The 19,591-nt window shown below is 37.4% G+C and overlaps 1 protein-coding gene across 1 annotated transcript; it reads right to left on the bottom strand.

The window, feature by feature from the left end:
- Nucleotides 1-409: 409 nt before the first annotated feature.
- Nucleotides 410-13,141, bottom strand: LOC149782682 (uncharacterized). Its single transcript, XM_089934169.1, has 5 exons — nt 13,066-13,141; nt 9,663-10,334; nt 8,520-8,547; nt 6,301-6,414; nt 410-5,843 (listed from the first exon to the last, which is right to left on the bottom strand). Exons 2-5 carry the CDS (start codon nt 10,299-10,301, stop codon nt 5,458-5,460), a joined length of 1,167 nt encoding a protein of 388 aa, XP_089790295.1. The 5' UTR covers nt 10,302-10,334; nt 13,066-13,141; the 3' UTR covers nt 410-5,457.
- Nucleotides 13,142-19,591: the final 6,450 nt, after the last annotated feature.

Here is a 19,591-nt window from a genome sequence, read left to right as displayed (position 1 = left end):
GCCATCTCACCTCTGTCTGCGTGAGTTCGAGTCTCAGGCTCGGCTAACGTGGGTACGTGAGAAAGCCTGCCAGTAGCTTCTCGTGGGTCGGTGGTTCTTCCCGGGGTTTTCCAGGGTTCTTCCTCCACCAATTATACTGGCCGCCATGTATAGCCTATCTTGTGCTGAAAAATGGCGTTAAACCCTACAACAACAACAACAACAACCAAGACAGAATCAGCCTGGATTGGAAGTAAGAAGTATAGTGTAGAATGCATTCATCATGGGTTAGAAAAGCATTGGATTACTGAATTTGCTTTTCTGATAATTTTAGTCAGCTTAAATAAAATGGCACAGGTAAATTTTGAAAGGAAAACGAACATGATGAATAAGTGAATACAAAAGAACAAAGATAAAAGGTGAATACAGATTAATGGATTTCTTTCTTAATTTAATGAAATCACTGTGATGGAATATTTTTGCTAAATATCCGATGATAAACGAAGTAAGAACTGAATGTTTTGATCCTTAAACATCGTGTAATGTGTGTCACATGTCCGTCCATTTATCCTTGTAAATATATGAGTATGAAAAACGTCCGTTCTGTTATTCTTTTAAATATATGAGCGTGAAGTGTCGAATTTTGAATTGTATTGAACCTTAAAGTTTAATGCATTGAGCATTAAAATGTTATCGCATTTAAGCCAGAAAAGTCTTTGTGAAGGGTCTCTTCGACCTTTCTTCTTTTCTTCCTCCCGTGTCAGTGTTAAAAATTGAAAGGCTAGAATTTATGACTGAGTGAGACTTGACCAAGGGCATTGCTACGCTGTCCTGAGAATTTAAATATTTGAGCTACCGACCATAACCGCTTGATAGGAACCCATGTCAAAATTATCGTTTTCAAAGGGAAATTTATATACCCCGTAGTTCACAGATTCTATGCTGTCTAAATCTGACGGAAGAAATTATTATCTTAGGGAAAATTTAGGAACTGCTGCCTACGATTGGGCACAATAAATTAAGGCGTACACTTTAGAAGCAATGTGAATTCAAAATGATGACTTAGTCGGAATTCTTTAGTCTTAATTTCCTGAGAGAAGAATAGTTTTGATTCCGGGGGAAGCCTACAGAGAATAGTGCTTTCCTCATTAAACAAGAAAGGGATCAGATGGCTGTCTTGTGAGAAAAGACAGGGTTTAGTGCTAGGACGCAGCAGTTCTGAAAGAGAACAGCATTAAGCTTTCTGGGAGAGAGACGGGATCGTACGAGACGGAAGTCCGAGAAAAAAAAGGATGAGGTCAGAAGAAGGGACTAGGAAGTCAAGGACGCGCTCTTTTTGATAAATGGATTACAATGACAGGCACCGCGCTCAATTATGAAGGCATACGGGAGGAGATCTTGAAAGAACATGTCCTCAGTACGTATTGGAAAGACCTGATCGTATTTTTAGCGGAGCGTCATTTTGCGACCTTAGAAGATGTCATTGTGATGGCGGAGCGATATGAGAGTGCCCACTCCTCGTCCAGCCACCTGGGGTGGCAGGTATCGACCCAGCGCCAGTGACTTTAGAAGAGCTAACGGTTTGGTACCTCATAGGCGGAATGGTCAAAATGGTGGGAAGCTAGGGGCTAATAATCTCAGCCGTGATCAGTTCCGTGGCCCAGGAAAGACCCAAGAGGTAGATAGGGACACCCCTGCTAAGAAAGCTGAAGTTGTATGCTACGGCTGCCATAAACCTGTCCATATTCTCTAAGTCTGCAGGTAATATCATGCCACGACAAATTCAGTGACATCAGGTGGATAGCAAACTTGTGAAATCTGCTGATTATACAGGTGAGACAGTGGAAGTCCAATTTGCTAATAGGACTAAAGAAGTTGTGCGAAGGTCGACCCAAAAACTGGGATCGATACCTTCCCGTGATACTTTTCGCATACCGCGAAGTACCCAAAGCTACTCTAGGATTTTCACCTTTCGAATTAGTTTATGGGAGGACAGTGAGAGGACCCATGGTTGAATTGAAACAGTTATGGACGGATGAAAGAGCATCCGAGGAAGTACGAACAACGTATGAGTATGTTGTTGATCTCTGTAACAAGCTGGAGGAAGTTTGCAACTTTTGGCCCAGAAGAATCTCTGTGACGCACGTGGACGTTAAGTCAAGTACTACGACAAGAAGGCGAAGGAACGGAAGTTTGAAGTGGGTGACAAGATGCTGTTGTTGTTACCGTTGGGGCACAACAAACTCCAAGTGTCCTGGAGGGGACTGTTCGTTGTAAAGGAACAGAAGGGTGGACAGAACTACCGTGTCCAGGTAGGAGATAAAGAGAAGTTGTACCACGCGAACCTTCTTAAACGCTATCGTGAAAGGGAGACACCCACTGAGTTCGTGGCTGCTACATTTGTGACTGAAGAACCCGACGACAACGGAGGAGTGGCGGAAATTCTTCCTAGTTGTCCTTTGACGAGGGATGAAACTTACGTATACGTTGTCCTGGACGTAACGTTAACGTCAGTACAACGTGAAGAGGTGGAGGAGATACTCCACGACTACTCAAGTGTCTTGACAGAAATAACAGGAATGACCGATTTGGAAGCGTTCAGTTTGAAGTTGCTGAATGAAACGCCTGTGAAACTGAAACCCTATTCACTATCTCATGCGAAGTTAGAAACTGTACGGGACGAAATTAGAACTATGTTTGACTTACGGGTCATTGAACCAGCAGAATCTGCATATACTTCACCGGTTGTTTTGGTCCAGAAGAAGGATGGTGATCACCGCTTTTGCGTCGACTATCGAAAATTAAACAGGATCACAGAATTTCCGGTCGAAATGTTACCGGATACTGAGCTGAGTCCATATTTGCCGGAGTAACCAACGCCAAACATTTCTCTGAAATAGAATTGTCCAAGGGATATTGGCAAATTCCAGTTCGTAGGGAAGACCGTCCAAAACTTGTCTTTGCAACACCAGATGGGACATACCAATGGGTAGTCATGCCATTCGGGGTCCAGAATGTACCCAGCATTTTCACCAGAATGATGAGGAAACTGCTTGAACCTTAAAGAGGGACCGGAGTTTCAAATTTAATGGACGATTTGTTATTGGCGACACCTACTTGGGAAGAACACATGGTCTTACTGAGAAAAGTTATGGAACGACTTAGACAGGGCTCACTGCCCGACCCTCTAAACGTCACATAGGATTTTGGAGACTGACTTATCTAGGACACACACTCAGTGAAGATACATTAATCCCAGACAGTATTAAAGTCGACCAACTTCGGAACCCCGCACGTCCAATTACGAAGTCAGAAGTGAGATCTTCTTTAGAACTTGCAGGTTATTATCGTAAGCATGTCGCAAACTTCAGCGCTATTGCTAGTCCGTTGACTGACTTGACAAGGAAGAAGGCTCCGACGAAGGTTATATGGACAGACGCTTGTGAGAGAGCATTTCAGACCTTGAAGGATAGGTTGACGTCAGACTACCGGACGTGACAAAGGACTTTATCTTACGTACCTACGCTTATGACAGGGGTCTTGGTGCAGTTTTACTGCAGGAACATGATGAAAACATATTTCCGGTTGCTTATGGTAGCAGGAAGTTATCGCCAGGAGAGCGTAATTATTATGTTACCGAAAGAGAATGACTAGCGATTATCTTTGGGATCTTTAAATTCTAGCGCTATCTGTATCGAGGGAGGTCATCTTCTAGATAACGCCAGCCAAATCCAATTAACCGCCCCTCTTCCTAAGAGTGCAACGTTATAACGAGTATGGACAATATTTGTCTCGTTATCCTTTTAAATATGAGTATATAAATCATTTGTTCCGTTATTCTGGTAAATATGTTTCTATTCAAAGCCTCCGTCCGTTTATCTTTGTAAATATGAGTATGCAAAACGTCTGTCCATCTATGCTTGTAAATATATGGGTATGTAAAACGTATGTCAAAGCATTCGTAAAATCAAAATAATTATACTAATAGACATATGAAAAATGTAATGGTAATAGAAATACATACAATATGTAGGTTCTATAAACATGTGAGATCAAGCAAAAATATGAAACTTCTATTCACTATAATAGACTAATAAAACGACAAGAATATATATGTGTGTGTGTGTGTGTGTGTGTGTTTGCATGTATGTGTTTGCGCGCGCGTGTGTGTGTGTGTGAGAGAGAGAGAGACTTGGAAAACAATGCGTTTACAATGTCCAAACGAGATAAGAGAAGGATGTTCCATTTAGCTGCCAATTATATTTTGCAGAATATATCATATTCTATCACAGAATACAAACAATATCCTTTGCATCTATTTGAACAAGCTTTTGAAACTACAATTTACGCTGGTTACATTTCAAGCACTCGGGCTGTTTATTGATAATGAGTTTAGTGTGAGTGTTAGATTTGGATTTTTAACGTAGATTTAACAATTTTTCAGTCATATCACCACGAAGTTTGCAGCGTTACAGTTTATAGTGATGTCTAGGGCTGTGGCATCATGCCGCAGACACAGACACGTAGCATGATGTCCCACCCAGTCACATTATCCTGACACTAGTTCGACCAGCCCTAACACTAACCTCTTAATGCTGAGCGCCTTGCGATGCAGCTTTTTGTACCATTTTTTTAAAGTCTTTGGTATGACTCGGCCGGAGACCTCACGCATCTGATTCGGAGGCTCTAACCACTAGGACACCGGAGGGGTGATAATGAGTTGAAGTTATAATGACTGAAGTTGATCAAGTTAAGTTTAAAGAGGCGAAAAGTATATTTTTTAAGTTTACACAAAAGATGCACCCATACATGTCTAAATTATATCTCTCATACACGATAATCAGATGTCTTTAGATTGTCATTGTCCTGATTATCACATGGTAATATTTAACTGTAAAGGTCCCAATTTACAAATGCAATTGTTCAACATACATACATAATTACATAAAGACATGTTTGTCTAACGCAGGGGTGGGCAAACTACGGCCCGCGGGCCGCATGCGGCCCACCAAGGGTTTTCATGCGGCCTAGGAACAAGTCATCATTCGCACTGACTCTGTTTATCAAATAAATGTGCTTCTTTTGAAGTTTAAGTTTAAGTTTTCAATTTTAACAAACATCTTAACAAATGAAAATTAATTAATCTTAACAAATGAAAATTAATTATGATGTTATTTAGAAAAACCTTTTGTTTTGGCCATTTCAAATATTAATTATTTTACTTAACGAACTATTGAACTATGCGGCCCGCGACAAGGTGTAAATTTGTGTATGCGGCACTTGCACTGGAAAGTGTGCCCACCTCTGGTCTAACGGATACGTACATAGTAATTTTCATCATAAGTTAATCATTACCATCAACCTCTAAAAATGCATGAAAATTCTTGTACAATGCACACACGCGATTGAAATAAATAACACGTAGACGCATTGCAACAATTGATTGATCACAAATAAAAACAAATTTGCCAACGCATATTATATTAAATAAAGTCCAAAATAATTTGAGAGTGTTGCATTGTACACACAAGTCAATGAAAAATCCGTTAAGTTTACTGACAGTTCATCGTTGCTTGTCAACTTCAGCACACCTGCTAGAAAGCTGGTGTAGATGCTATCAGGTCCGCACTCACTTGTCTTACTCAACAGGAGCTGCTGAACACCCGCATTCGGACGACCTCCGTGCTGTCGATTCATCAGATGGATAAGGGCGGTAGTAGATTTCGTCCGACATTTAAATGTTACTGCAGAATAGATAAAATAAAATCCGGTCCGTGGCACCTGTAATCTCGACTCTGGTGTCAAGGTTATACCTTGTGTAAAAGCCGTGCCATACCCAGCATCAGTTTGCCAGGTCAGCTTTTCTGGAATAATAATAATAATAATAATTAATAATTATAATAGAAGAAGAAGAAGTAGAAGAAGGCACGAGAGAGATGAAGCAAATAACGATAAAGACGAAGCAAAAAAGTTGTACATGAGATATAAAGTAAATTATATATATATATATATATATATATATATATATATATATATATATATATATATATATATATATATATATATATATATATATATATATATATATATGTGTGTGTGTGTGTGTGTGTTAGCATCAATAGATGAGAGAGTATCACACAGTTAAACTAGTAACTGTGACTAGTTACACTGCTACCTTGAACTACTGGATGTAAAATGTTGATGTTGGATGCGATATGATATATTTGTTTCACTATAAAACCATATTGGTAAAGTTTATGTATATATAGACAGTATAAAATCTATCTTCTCTCTTGGTAAAAATTTACCACCACTTCTCACCTGGCAATGACGTCACATTTGCATATACGTGAGCTGCAATGTTCCTGGAACGCCAGGTGCTTAGTGTTGTATTGGAGTAAGCGTAGTTTTCTAAATCAAGTCGCTCTTTTGTAGCTGAAATATGCAATAATAATAATAATAATAATAAAAGCAAAACCTTTCAAATAGATATACAGTTTTAAGTATTCGAACATTCTTTCCTAACTCTTTCCTTTCTGATGAGAGGAATATTAAAATAAAATAGACAATATATTTGCTGATAAGTACGTGCATCTATGCTACATATATTTAATTTATACATTTCGTAATTCCGGTAAACGGAACAAATTTTGTAACAAAGTTCATTTAAACATCTTGCACAACTTTGAATAACCATCAGTTACTCCACAAGAATTGTTTTATATCTACTGTCTTAATTCTCGAGACCCTCTCGCGTACATGTACACATTATATTAGATGTATTTCAGCATCTATGTGTGAAGCACATTCAAGAATTCTCACGTAGGACCAGGTCTACAACAAGTGCGTGCTTGGAATGCACAGACGTGTCGTTGAAACTGATAAAAGAAGCCTAAATTTCCTTTGCAAATAATGCCAGTGGTTAACATTTTAGCCAGTGGTCACTCCATCCTGTATGATACTTCATCACATTGCAATAATTCGTACACTGGTGATATTGCTCGTGTGCATATTTCGCGTACAGAAACACAAAGAATGAGGGATCTATTTTAGTCGCATATTATCGATACTTTTGATATTCCACGTTGTGCATATCTTCATAATATATTTGGCAAAGAATTTTTTCCATCACTTACTAGGAAGGGAATTCCCATACACGTGTGGAATGAATGACAGCACTTACTAGGAAGATAAGGAATTCCAATGCACACGTGGAATGAATGACATCACTTACTAGCTAGATAAGGAATTCCAATACACATGTGGAATGAATGACGCCGAAGTCAGCATAAATTGTATGATGTCATCTGCAATGTTTTCAGCAAGATGCTTACATTAATTTGGCAAATAATCAAATACGAGGGGATTTTTTTCTTTTAAAATATGCCTAATATACTAAAGTGTGCTAAATGATTGAACGAACTAAAATTATCCAGCTGAGTTAACTCACAGAAAATAAAACTTCACAGCATTGGTTATGTCGTTATACTTTTGATGTAATAATATCTTCAAGTTGAAAACTGTATTTTTGAGTTGGAGAATGCATGAATGGCTCATTCATCTGGAGATAACGTCATCAAGATTAAATAATATAACGCGTGTCAGCATTTGACACATGGAATGGAAAATATTATAGGTAAATTTTTGACTTAATACCTTCTTAATTGATTGCGTTATTTGATTAATTGTAATGTTCTCGACAGGCTCACTTTCCCGGTAGGGGACGACCATATCGCCTTTCTCCCCACGATGGGAGAACGATTCTTAATCGGATGACGCTGGCATGGTATGGGGGTTAATATTACTCAAACCTATAGAAAACAGAATTCTATTTCTATTTGTGATTTATTTATGTAACTGTACGCCATGTCCTTGTCATTCTCGTGTCTGTACATTTTTCTATGTTGTTATTATTCTCCTGAAGAAGGAAATAAAGACGGATTCAGACTGACTTAACTCTGCAGACACTCTGGCGTACAGTACACTTTACAAATAAATGAATATCACTCCAGACAGTACTGCGCATTATAACCACCTGTCTTACGATATTTCCACTTCTGTATTGCGTATAATGCACTTTACATTTGAACAATATTATCCAGAATGTGTTCGCTTAACCTCCCTAAAAATTTTTCCTCTACCTGTTATCTACCAGCATTGCCAATCCCACCCTATCCTGCATTTATGCCGGTATTTTAAATTCAATTCAAACAAAGGTCATACTGTTAAGGTAATCAGTAGGCACATATAATACCATGACGTAACTCAAAAATGAACAAAACCTTGATGTGGCACCAATTGCCATTCGTCTATTCTAGACACTAGTATTCATTGGTAACATCGATGATTACCTTAGTCTTCCTCTAGCCGCTGAAAGCAATTTCAGATAATGTACTAGGAAATTCGGGATACCTCTGTGGAATCCGGAATACTCTGTAAAGTACATAGCTTTTAAATGTATCTCTCGTGTGATTTCATGTCTGTAAAAATGAAACTAAGATGCGCAGTATTTAGGCAAGAAGTATTTGGACTGAAATTACCTTTGCTTGTATATCCCTCCTGTAACATCTGTAAAAAGGAACAACATATTCGGATAACGACAAATATTTACCCAGCCTTTGTAGCTAAATTTGGATGGTTAAAATCCCATCAAGTCACTTCGAAAACTAGTAGTTGCTAGTTCATAGCGCCAGATAGAAAGTATATGTGCAGTCATGCTCCTTCTTGTATGATTTTACAATATTTGTAAAGAATTTTCAAAATGCAGTTCTGCTACCTATTTCTTATGTTTCTTTATTGTTTATGCAACAATTTGTAATTATAGGAATTGAGCTTTTGTTACGGTCATCATGCAGTACGTATTCAACTTTCAAGTTCATCACTTGCTGAGTCCTGTAAATCATTAACTTCATATATATATATATATATATATATATATATATATATATATATATATATATATATATATATATATATATATATATATATATATATAAAATTATTATTATTATTCTGTTGTTTTTGTTCCTTTAATGTACCTTAAACTTACTAGCATTGTGAATAGCTAACGTTCTTGTTGTGCAACTTCCGTAAACAACTTTATCATTTAACGTAATATGCTATGACATGAATATAGTCAGATTTATATTTGATAAAAAAAAAAGGCAGTTTAAGCTTATATTACAACCGACATAAAGCTGCGAGGAACTGTCGTGTTCGGGCAATTTGTGATAAATCCAAACATAAAACCGTGTATGCTGAATTAAACGCTGAATTAATGACAATTATAGGCAATTATTATAATTAGTATGTAACATGTAACTGAGATTTTATCTTCCTGGAAGAACGATCCAACTAACATATATCTGAAATGAAACCAACAGAGATCTATACATTGTAACACATCGTTACACGAAAAATGGACTCAATTTTTGCACTCTGTGAAGAGTAGGCGCCCACACCTGGGAGGTCAAGGATTTAACTCTGAAACCAAATGTAATGGGTTCGACTTCTTTATAAAAAATATATGAATTTGTAAGTGTCTTACAGATCAAGGTCTAAAATAAAACAATAACAAACATACATTAACATATTGTAATTCAGAAGAAGAAAAAATCATTTACTCACGAGAGAGAGAGAGAGAGAGAGAGAGAGAGAGAGAGAGAGAGAGCATGGAAACTTACGAGAAGGAAAAACTTCTGGAGACTACCGTTTTTTACACAGCAAAACTTAGAACCATAGAGCGAAATTGAGTCAAACAATGTGTCTTCGGCCTTGATCGTTGACCCCAAATAGTCGCAAGGTATGCATAGTGAGTCTTCTAAAGACTCTTTTGGTAACTTTAGTAATGGATCATTTTCACCTTCGAGCCCGGCGTTCTTTCCCATTTTTGTGGCCAGAAGTACTACTGTTAATGTAAGGCCAATTTTCACCACAACTGAGGCTAGCAGGCAGATATGAATGCATTTCGCTTTTCTAACACATTCGTGGCCTCCATGTTTCTTTCTTAAATGAAAACCTTGTGAAATTAGTATGGGCTTTCCTGCGCTGTTTTCTCCAGCGACGTTTCGTTCGTCTTTAATCTCACGAGGCGTCGAGTGACAACAACATTGCCTTTTGGTTCCAATACCAGAGTTCAGGTAATGTTCCCTCGATCGTGATGTTGTTGTCTCATCCACATAACAAGAACACGCATGTACTCGACCATCATGCTCTTCTATTTTGTTCTCAGTGAGTAGGACACTTTCCTCATTTTGTGTTGGTTTATAATGATGATCCGTGACAGTGTTAATTTGTTTCGAGTCTTCAAGAGTTAGAGTCATCTTTTTATTTGAGAAAGGTTTGCTGTTCACTTCCTGGAATTACAATTGTAAAATGTAATGGGGAAAATAACAAAATAATAATGTATATTTAATGGCACTACTAGAAGGAGCTAAATCGAGCTATCACTTTATTTTTTTTTCATAAACATAAAAACAAAAACTTAACAGTTTTCGTTATATTCTAATTGTACCCAATGTATTTTATTTTGTTAGAAATATGTATGTACAATTTTACTTTTCATCCAATGGAACGATACCATATTTAGTAAACTTCAAATTTATGGATATAATATTCTTATAACCAGAATAAAGCATTTTTGTGTAGTATTAAAACTTTGTTTTTGTTTACGCTGAAATTGATATTTAAATAAATGGGTTCCCTTAAAGTGAATTTTAACTACTTGGATCACACATGGAAAATTGGCCGTTAAATAATGTGTGTCTTATGATATTTCCTTCTTCCTTTACGTATCCAATTAGCCCAAACCGAGAAAAGTTGTTTCTTATATTTTCACGTCATCAATAACCTTGCAGAACAAAAACAAATAAAAACAGAACAAACAGTTCTCTGTTACTTCCTGCAGAGGCAGCTTGTCAAAATAATATACGATCAGAGAACAGCGAGCCTATCGTAAAATCCATATAAATAAATCATGAGTTTTGAAATCGATACTCCTGAATATTTTTACTAGTGATTATCCAGTTCTTCGTCTCAGGTGAAACATCCATGAATAAAACCAGTCTATTTGGAGCATGATGAATTGAAAATCTGTTTAGCTCGATCCATTTATGGTTTGTTGCATTTATAAACCATTCACGTCAGCAGGGACGTGGCGAACCACGTAATCATCAGGAATTATTTTCTTTCGGTTTCAGTGAAGGACAGATAAAGGAAAGAACTGGTACCTTGATATATGAGGAATGCGTCACAATAGTTAGATTAATTTAATACATTGGAGTTTAATTATTTGTTGAGCTTCTATTTTCATCGATATTGATTAAATAAGTACGAAACCCACTTATAACTGAAATATGAAAGTTGGTTTAGAACAGGGGTCTCAATCACGTGCCCAATGGCCGAATGTGGCCCGCTAAGCCTTATCATGTGGCCCGCGTAATGATTGGCCTCACAATATGTCATGAGAGATAACAAAGGTGGTGCGGCCCTTGGGCCATCGAAAATGCCCCCATACGGCCCTTGGAGGGATTTGATTTTGAGACCCCTGGTTTAGACAGAAGAGCAATACCAATGCAGGATGGTTAACGTACTGAATACTGAACACGCAGCAATTTACTATAACTGGCTAGTGTATTGAAACGAATGGGGAACATAAACTGATCGAAAAGTTCAATCAATCAACAAGAGGCAATTCAAACATTAAAAAAAAAATTCATTGCATCCAAGTCACTATTTTCCTTTAATTTATATTGCTAACGAGCATACGATTGTTTATATATTCCATCTCTCTTTCCCCAATCAGTTAATCAGTTTGTCTGTAAATTGTATCACCATTCGTAGTCCAGAGACATCACCGCACGACACAAGTAAAAATACACTTCGTTAATTTTTTTCATGCATGTTCGCCTGTATCTTGCTACGATGGTCCAGAAAGAAAGTGTGTGTGTGTGTGTGTGTGTGTGTGAGAGAGAGAGAGAGAGGAGAGGGGTAGTGGTGGTGGGAAATTTGCTATAAGATCATATTTCATTGTTCATCCATATGTTTCTCAGTTGGTCGATTAGTCTGCCTGACCAGCTAACATAGTTGGTGAGATAGAGTCGGAGAGCGTCCTTCAACAGTGTAATATTTAACAATAAGCATTTCTTATAACCTGATTTTAGGTCCTCACAGTATGTATGTACAGTTTCGACAGGGTATTGCAACATTGTATCATTGTTATTGTCAACACTGTATTTAATTTCCATGGAAAGCGTACACATACTGCTGCGACGACCTACGTTCTTGTGGGTTACTTGGTGCAAGATCAGTTTCATCAGACCCAAATTCTTTTTTTCTCTCTCTCTCTCTCTCCACAAATTTTTCACGTATTTTATCCCTTACAAATGGGGGGGGGGGGGGGGGGTCAAAGAAATTATGTATCATGTATAATCCAAGTAGAGAGCGGGGATTAGGATTATTACCGTTTTTCATCGTCATTTTTATGTCGATAATGATTACTGATCTAGTGAGTATTGAAACGATATAGTCTACTGTTGAGACAATATTTATATTTGCGTATTAGTGCGCCATGCGAGGATCACAATTTGGTATACCAATCAACAGATAGATAGATAAATAGGTCAAGTATTATTAAGTTACATAAAATGTAGAACCAAATTATAATTTCATCTTGGAATGCTTTTTTAATCATTAGTGAGTACAAATTCAGTTCTTTTCTGGCCTTTTCTTTTTCTCCAGGTATGTAAATTTCCACAACGTTTGTAAGATTCATTCTGAATTTGCAGATAAAATGGTTTTAAATTCTACTATATTCGGCCATGGACAATAGTGTTGAATTAAATAGAGAATGTCCAAATTAGTTAATTTTCACCCCCAATAAATGTCCATACAATTTTCGTATGATTTGTTTTAGGATCTTTCCCGAGAGGGAACCTTATATCTCGGATCCACAGTTATGCACACATAGATTCAGTTTCTTGGATAACAGGCCAACAATTGATCCGCGGTTTAAACTTATCGCATACGCACTGATATCGTGAACACGCTATAGTTTGCAAAGAAATGTAACATTTACTGATTACTCACCTAGTTATGTTCGGACACCGGTCGCGTTTGTTAAGCTAACTCCTGTCTTCGGTTCTATATTTTAAATAATTTGTACATCGAATTACATCAAAAGTTGGAGTTTTCCTGTCATAAATATGAAAACCCACTTCCTGGAATCACGCTTCGTATAAATGAAGTGTAATTACGGGAATTCCCGGTGAGTTACTTTTTATGAGTCATGACTCCTTTATTAGCTTTACCAGTAAAACGGAGTTGGGAACTAGCTAATGCTAGTGATCGCACGTTAATTAATGGTCATACACACACGCACGCACGCACGAACACACAGATCATCTTGAATCTTTTAAGTAGCAATTCAGTCAACGTCCGTCTTATAAGATCAAAAACAAATACGTGTTTAAACACTAAATGAACGTAAACATTTTCTATAAATACACTGTCTAAAAACAACTAATCATCACATATAATAATTGTATAGGTTTCATTGAAAACTTCTAACTTTCAGAATAATACATCTTTGTAATCAAGATCGGGCATTGGAATGAATAATTGATCTAAAAATTATTTCATAATCAATTCCACTGCATAGATGTCACACTTCTGTCTGATTCAAAAATAAAACTGACAGCTAAATCTCTTTCATGTATATGGGTATAAGATCTGCATTGAGAGATAATTTTATAATCGTTCTTCCAAATGTTTCTTTACGCACATATGAATTTGTGTGGTACGGTCAATGTCAATCAAATGATACGGTCAATGTCAATCAAATGATACGGTCAAATCGAAAAATTATGATATTACCATTAACACTTCTTTTGTAGCATAACTGACGATAATATGTCAGATGAGACGCATATAATACTATTCTGAAAGTCGGCGTTTGGCTACACAATTGTGCAAACATAGTGTACTCATGTATACTGTTTACTTGAAAAATTGCTCATGAAAGATGTACTCATTTTCTGTTCCTCCTGTCTTCAAAAGATGCGGTTTTTTTATGTTGTTGTTGTTGACCGTATCAAACGGACTTCAACTGGGATGGCAATCTGTGATTTGAAGTGTTAAAAAAAACAAGTAAGTAATTATTTTTATTCTGGAACATCAATGTGATTCTTAATAAACACAGTAGTGTCATTAGGGGGCTTTGAACCAGGCTAACTGATATAGGTCAGAACCTTCGATACCCCATGGCTTTACCTTTAAATCACACGCAAGTGTATGATTTACACGAACCCGTGGTGAACCTTCACACTTGGACTCCCACAAGTGAAGTTTTGTACCAGGTCAATGCACTGCTGCAACTTCCAACCACAGTGATTATTGGTCGCACTGTACTGCATAACATATATTATGCGGAGTATAAATAGCTAGCAGAATGTTATTTTGTTTGTGATAAGATAGTATTATTTATAATGGCTATACTATATATTTTGCAGTGGTTTTGCGAGAATTGTATGGCAACAATATAGTTCTTAGAGATTGTGCAAGAATATATTATATTAGAGAATTATCACGGGGTATATTATATAAATGGCAAAAAAGTTCACAGATTGACACGTATAAGTATTTTGAATGAATTGATGAGTATATTCTATTCTGGGATTATACTACCAGAGCAACGGAATGCATGTAACGTTACATACAAGATAAATTCGATGTTTCGTTTAAATGCATCATACGGTTTGTCAAAGAGCCCAAAAGATGAATGCTTCTTTGAAGGCAAGCGACATGTGGATTATCTTTGACACACAACGACGTGCTCTTGACCAGTCTTATGAAAGCAAACGTGAATAGTCATTACATGACATGGTTTACTGTTATGTATAATAATTTTGTATTTGTTAGTTCTTTTATCCATGATTATATGTTATGCATAGTATTATTTTGGACTTAACTTTGTCCAAAATCAAGTTCATGGGTGCCTGACCAGTAACTTGTATTTTCTAATGAAATAATATATAGTTAATATTTCTCTATGAGTGTGGGTTAAATATTATGATCAATATCAATGGAAATAAATATTTTTTTATTTGGGTCTGGGTCACGGACATTGGATTTCCCCCAAGAGGAGTATGTCGTACGTAATGTTTCCCATGTTCTGTATTATAATTTTAGTAATAGACCGTTTTTTTGTTGACAAATTAGAATATTCTATAAATTAATTTTGACCCTGATTTTAGTTCTATGCTTGTGCATTAGCTTTTTTATAATGTTTACTTGAAAAATTACTCATTCCTGAGATAACATCAGATGCATAATACAAAGTATTGTTGTGTTCAGATTTTGGTTTGGATTGAATTATGTGTTCAAATTATTATTCTCTGGAATTGCATAGTGCTCACTAATATTCTTGGACGGAACCATTAATTTGGAGTTATAGTGATTTCAGACAAGAACAGTTTTGGATTATATTATTGTGATACATCAAAAGACAATTAGCACATCGCCACACTACAAACCACTGGCACATTAACGTATTCGAGACTACAGATACGTCAACGCATTCAGTATTGGAACTTATTTCGAATACCACTGGAATTCAGTTGGAACTTGGTACATTTGGACTTGTGATTAATATTTTAGGACTATTTGGGATTTAATTGGCATTATTGTAAGTTATTTTCAAATTTTCGCTTTTTATTTTACTGAAATAAATTATTTTGTTGAATTTTACAAAACTGGTTGGTTTTCTCTCTTTTCTGTTCCTTAGCTTAAGGTCGTAGAGTCGTAACATCATTAAAACTGAAGTTACTGACTAGACTACCTGGTATAGATAAGGAAGCAAGTGAACACTCTAATGATAACAATGATGTAATTAGCAAATATAGCCGCATTAATAAAGATCACAAACGATACATTAATTAAGAAATATTCCAGCATACAGTATAAAAATACAATCAATTCAAGTGTAATAACAAAGAATAAGACGAAATTAGACAAGACCTTACGTAATGGTGTCATTTCTCTAAAGAGTTATTTTGAGATAAAGGTACAGAACCTGTACAGTCTAAACTCGAGGAAGGTACACTAATTATAAATAATTTTGACAATAATAAGTTTGAAATTCTCGTATGTGAGCGCACAATGGATGGTCATTTTCTAGTTGGTCTGATGCATTATCCATTTGAAGCCATGTCACCAAGTACCCGCTTGCAGAAAAGAGGAGAGGGTTTAGGAATCCCGCAACAATAACGCATTCTGAAATCAAATATCATCAACCGAATAAAAACATTGTGCCAAATAAGAAATATGCATGGGCAGCCCTATATATGTACTTATTACATATGTGATTTTTGTGATTAGTTTAATTGACACGTTTAACACGCTATTGGTCCTAATATGCAGAGGAAATTGAAGCGATGCGCCTTTCCAAGAAACACAAGGACTAGTCTTATAAATACAATTATATTATGTAATTATTTTCACCTTCAAGTTTTATTGATAATTTTATTCTGCTGAAATTAAGTGCCCCGGGTGGCCTAGTGGTCTAAGGCGCTACCCTTTACAGGATTACTCACTTCTCACCTATTTATACGTGGGTTCGAGTCTCGGCTCAGCCAATGTGGATATGCGAAAAATCTTGCTATAGTCTGACAATACAAACCCGTTTGTTTGTAGCCCCCTACCGATTTAAATAATGGAAACCTTTAATGTGATAAAAAGTGCAAGGAACTTTGTCAATTCATTCATTGATTTATAGTTTCTAACCTGACTATGAGTAGACTGGCCCTAACACCGTGATCGTCTGCGCGTTTCATGTTTAACGGAAGTTTTCAATGTAATAAACGGACATGCTCATATCCATTTCCAGTTCCTGGGCATGTCCATTTTCAGCAAATAGGTGTTTCACGACTACAGATGATGTTGAATCAAGCACAGGAAAGTGATGACAACAACAAATTTGTTTTTCACGTGGATTTAACAAGCGGTTTAATTTATATGTTCATATGTGCAAGGGGATATAATTCCAAACTCTCAACGTAATGGTTGCCGAACAGGATGAACTATTATGTTGTCTGATGGAAATAAACTTGCCTATAGTGAACGCAATATAGCGCCGTGTTGGTATGGAAAGTCCGTTAAGCATGAAAGGGTAGTAGTGAATGGGGATACCCTAGCGACAAGGGGACTTTAATGTTAAAATAGGGGGTTTGTACCCTGGCGACAAGGGGAATTTAACATGGCGAGCACAGGATATCAACTATAGGGACTAGGGGAATTTAACATGGGGAAATTTTACTTTGTACCCTAGGGACAATGGGAATTTAACATAGTGGGTGGGACTGTCTAGCGACAAGGGAAAGTTAACATGGGAGCACAGGATATCCACTATAGCCTCAAGGGGAATTTAACATAGTGGATGGGACTGTCTAGCGACAAGGGAAATTTAACATGGGAGCACAGGATATTCACTCTGGCGTCAAGGGGAATTGAACATGGGAATATATTTTGGGACTGCCTAGGGACAATAGAAATTGAACATGGGAGATGGAGATAACACAGACAATAGACAACAGACAATTTTTTAAAAGACATTAGGCAAGAAAGTCAATTTCTTTTTGAGGCCTATGAATGGCCCTTACATTCACTTCACATATGATCTAATATCCAGACACACGAAGGAGCCAAAACTAAACAATCATCTACTATCCACACACGTGAAGCAGCAAAAACATAATCACAATCTACCAACCACACAGAAGGGAAGGTTAAATAACCACACACTCTACTATCCACACACGCAGAGATGTCAAATCAAACCCCAAAATCTACCTTCCACACACGCTAAGCAGCAAACTTAAACCCATAATCTACCATCCACACACGCTAAGCAGCAAATTTAAACCCAAAATATACTATCCACACACGCAGAGATGTCAAATCAAACCCCAAATTATACTATCCACACACGCTAAGCAGCAAACTTAAATCCAAACTCTACTATCCACACAAACGTACGTGAGCGCTTACAAAACCCAATAATCTACTATCCACACACGGTAAGCAGCAAAACATAAGCAAAATATAATATCCACACACGCCAAGAAGCAGAAACAAACCAAAAATCTACTTACCACACACGGGGAAGCTAAAAACATAACCATAATATAATATCCACACGCGCGAAGAAGCAAAACAATCTCTTACTTTTACTATCCACACACACACACACACCCCCCCCCCCCCATTATATACTATCCACACACGGGAAGAAGCCATAACAAACCCCAAAATCTACCATCCACACACGCTAAGCAGCAAACTTAAACACAAACTCTACTATCCACACACGCAGAGATGTGGTGTGGAGAACGTGTGCCTAAAACGAAAATCGTCTTTTTCTGGCAAATCTTTGTGGTGTATCGTGTCATCGGTGCAGCCATTGCCAATGTGAGTTTGCAACAAGGAGACAAACAATTGTGGACCATTTTATTAAGCAGTTGCATCGGTTACCTGCTTCCCAATCCCTCCCTGAAATTCACCTCGAACGGGAACAAAGGGAATCTTGTGTCCAGTGCCAGTGCCAGTCACCACTCCAACAACAACAACAACAACCCCATTTTGGGCGGAGACACTCCTCTGACTTCCAGTAACCCCTCGGACAGTCAGAGAACTCTGGAATTATGAGTCACCATAACAAATTTTACTTAACCTTACCTAGTGACAGTTCCATGGAGGTGTTTCCCAATAACACTTTGTGCTATTACACGGCCAAATTACCCCAGGCCATTCAATTAGATCACGAAGCCCATTGGGAAGCGGCTTTAGTGGAAATGATTTACCCAACACAAATAAAAAACATCACTGAAACTCAAAACACTTTTGACGTCGAAATTCAAGACCAAACAGTTCAACAAACCATGATTACCACTAATCAACATAAATCACTTCCGAAGGACACAGTACCCCGCAGCAGCACTGACACTTCTCCTCCTTTGTACATTTATCACTTTAAAATTAACCCAGGCCATTATTTTAGTGGTGAACATCTGGTGGAGGCAATCGCTGACAAATTCCATGCAGCATTTGACAAAGTTCTGACTACACTAAAAAAAAGTGTCACCATCGAGTACCATAAAGTGTCTCATCGTCTACTGATCAAATTTGAAAGTGAGGAAAAAAGTATACGTATTAAATTTTGCCCTGAATTGTATGTCATGTTTACCCCGACCCAGAGTAGCCCAGTTTGAAGCATGTATAATCAAAGTAATTCTGACAAACCATTGTTTGATGTTAAACATTGCCGCAGGCTACCACTAATCCATTACGTAAGATTGCCGTGGCTAGAAGTGGAGAGCCGGACCTAGGAGTTGCGAGGCCACCAGATAGCCAATTATCACCTAGTTGTGGAAACGTTTGTCCAGATCAAAAGAAGCTGCATGAGGAAGTGGGAGTGTCTTAACTTCTTTTCCCTGCAAACAGACAGACAGGTTGAACTGGCCGCTAAGACGATTGGACAGGGTCACAGCGCCACCCAATCAGAATCGAGATAGGGGAGAGACCCTTATTTGGGGTAGAATGATATCTCCGCGTCTTCCGG

Source organism: Sinohyriopsis cumingii, chromosome 15 (assembly GCF_028554795.1).
Source record: "Sinohyriopsis cumingii isolate HCF-2022 chromosome 15, ASM2855479v2, whole genome shotgun sequence".
In the NCBI taxonomy this organism is placed as follows: Eukaryota; Metazoa; Mollusca; class Bivalvia; order Unionida; family Unionidae; genus Sinohyriopsis; species Sinohyriopsis cumingii.
This window is presented reverse-complemented; position numbering and strand designations above follow the sequence as displayed.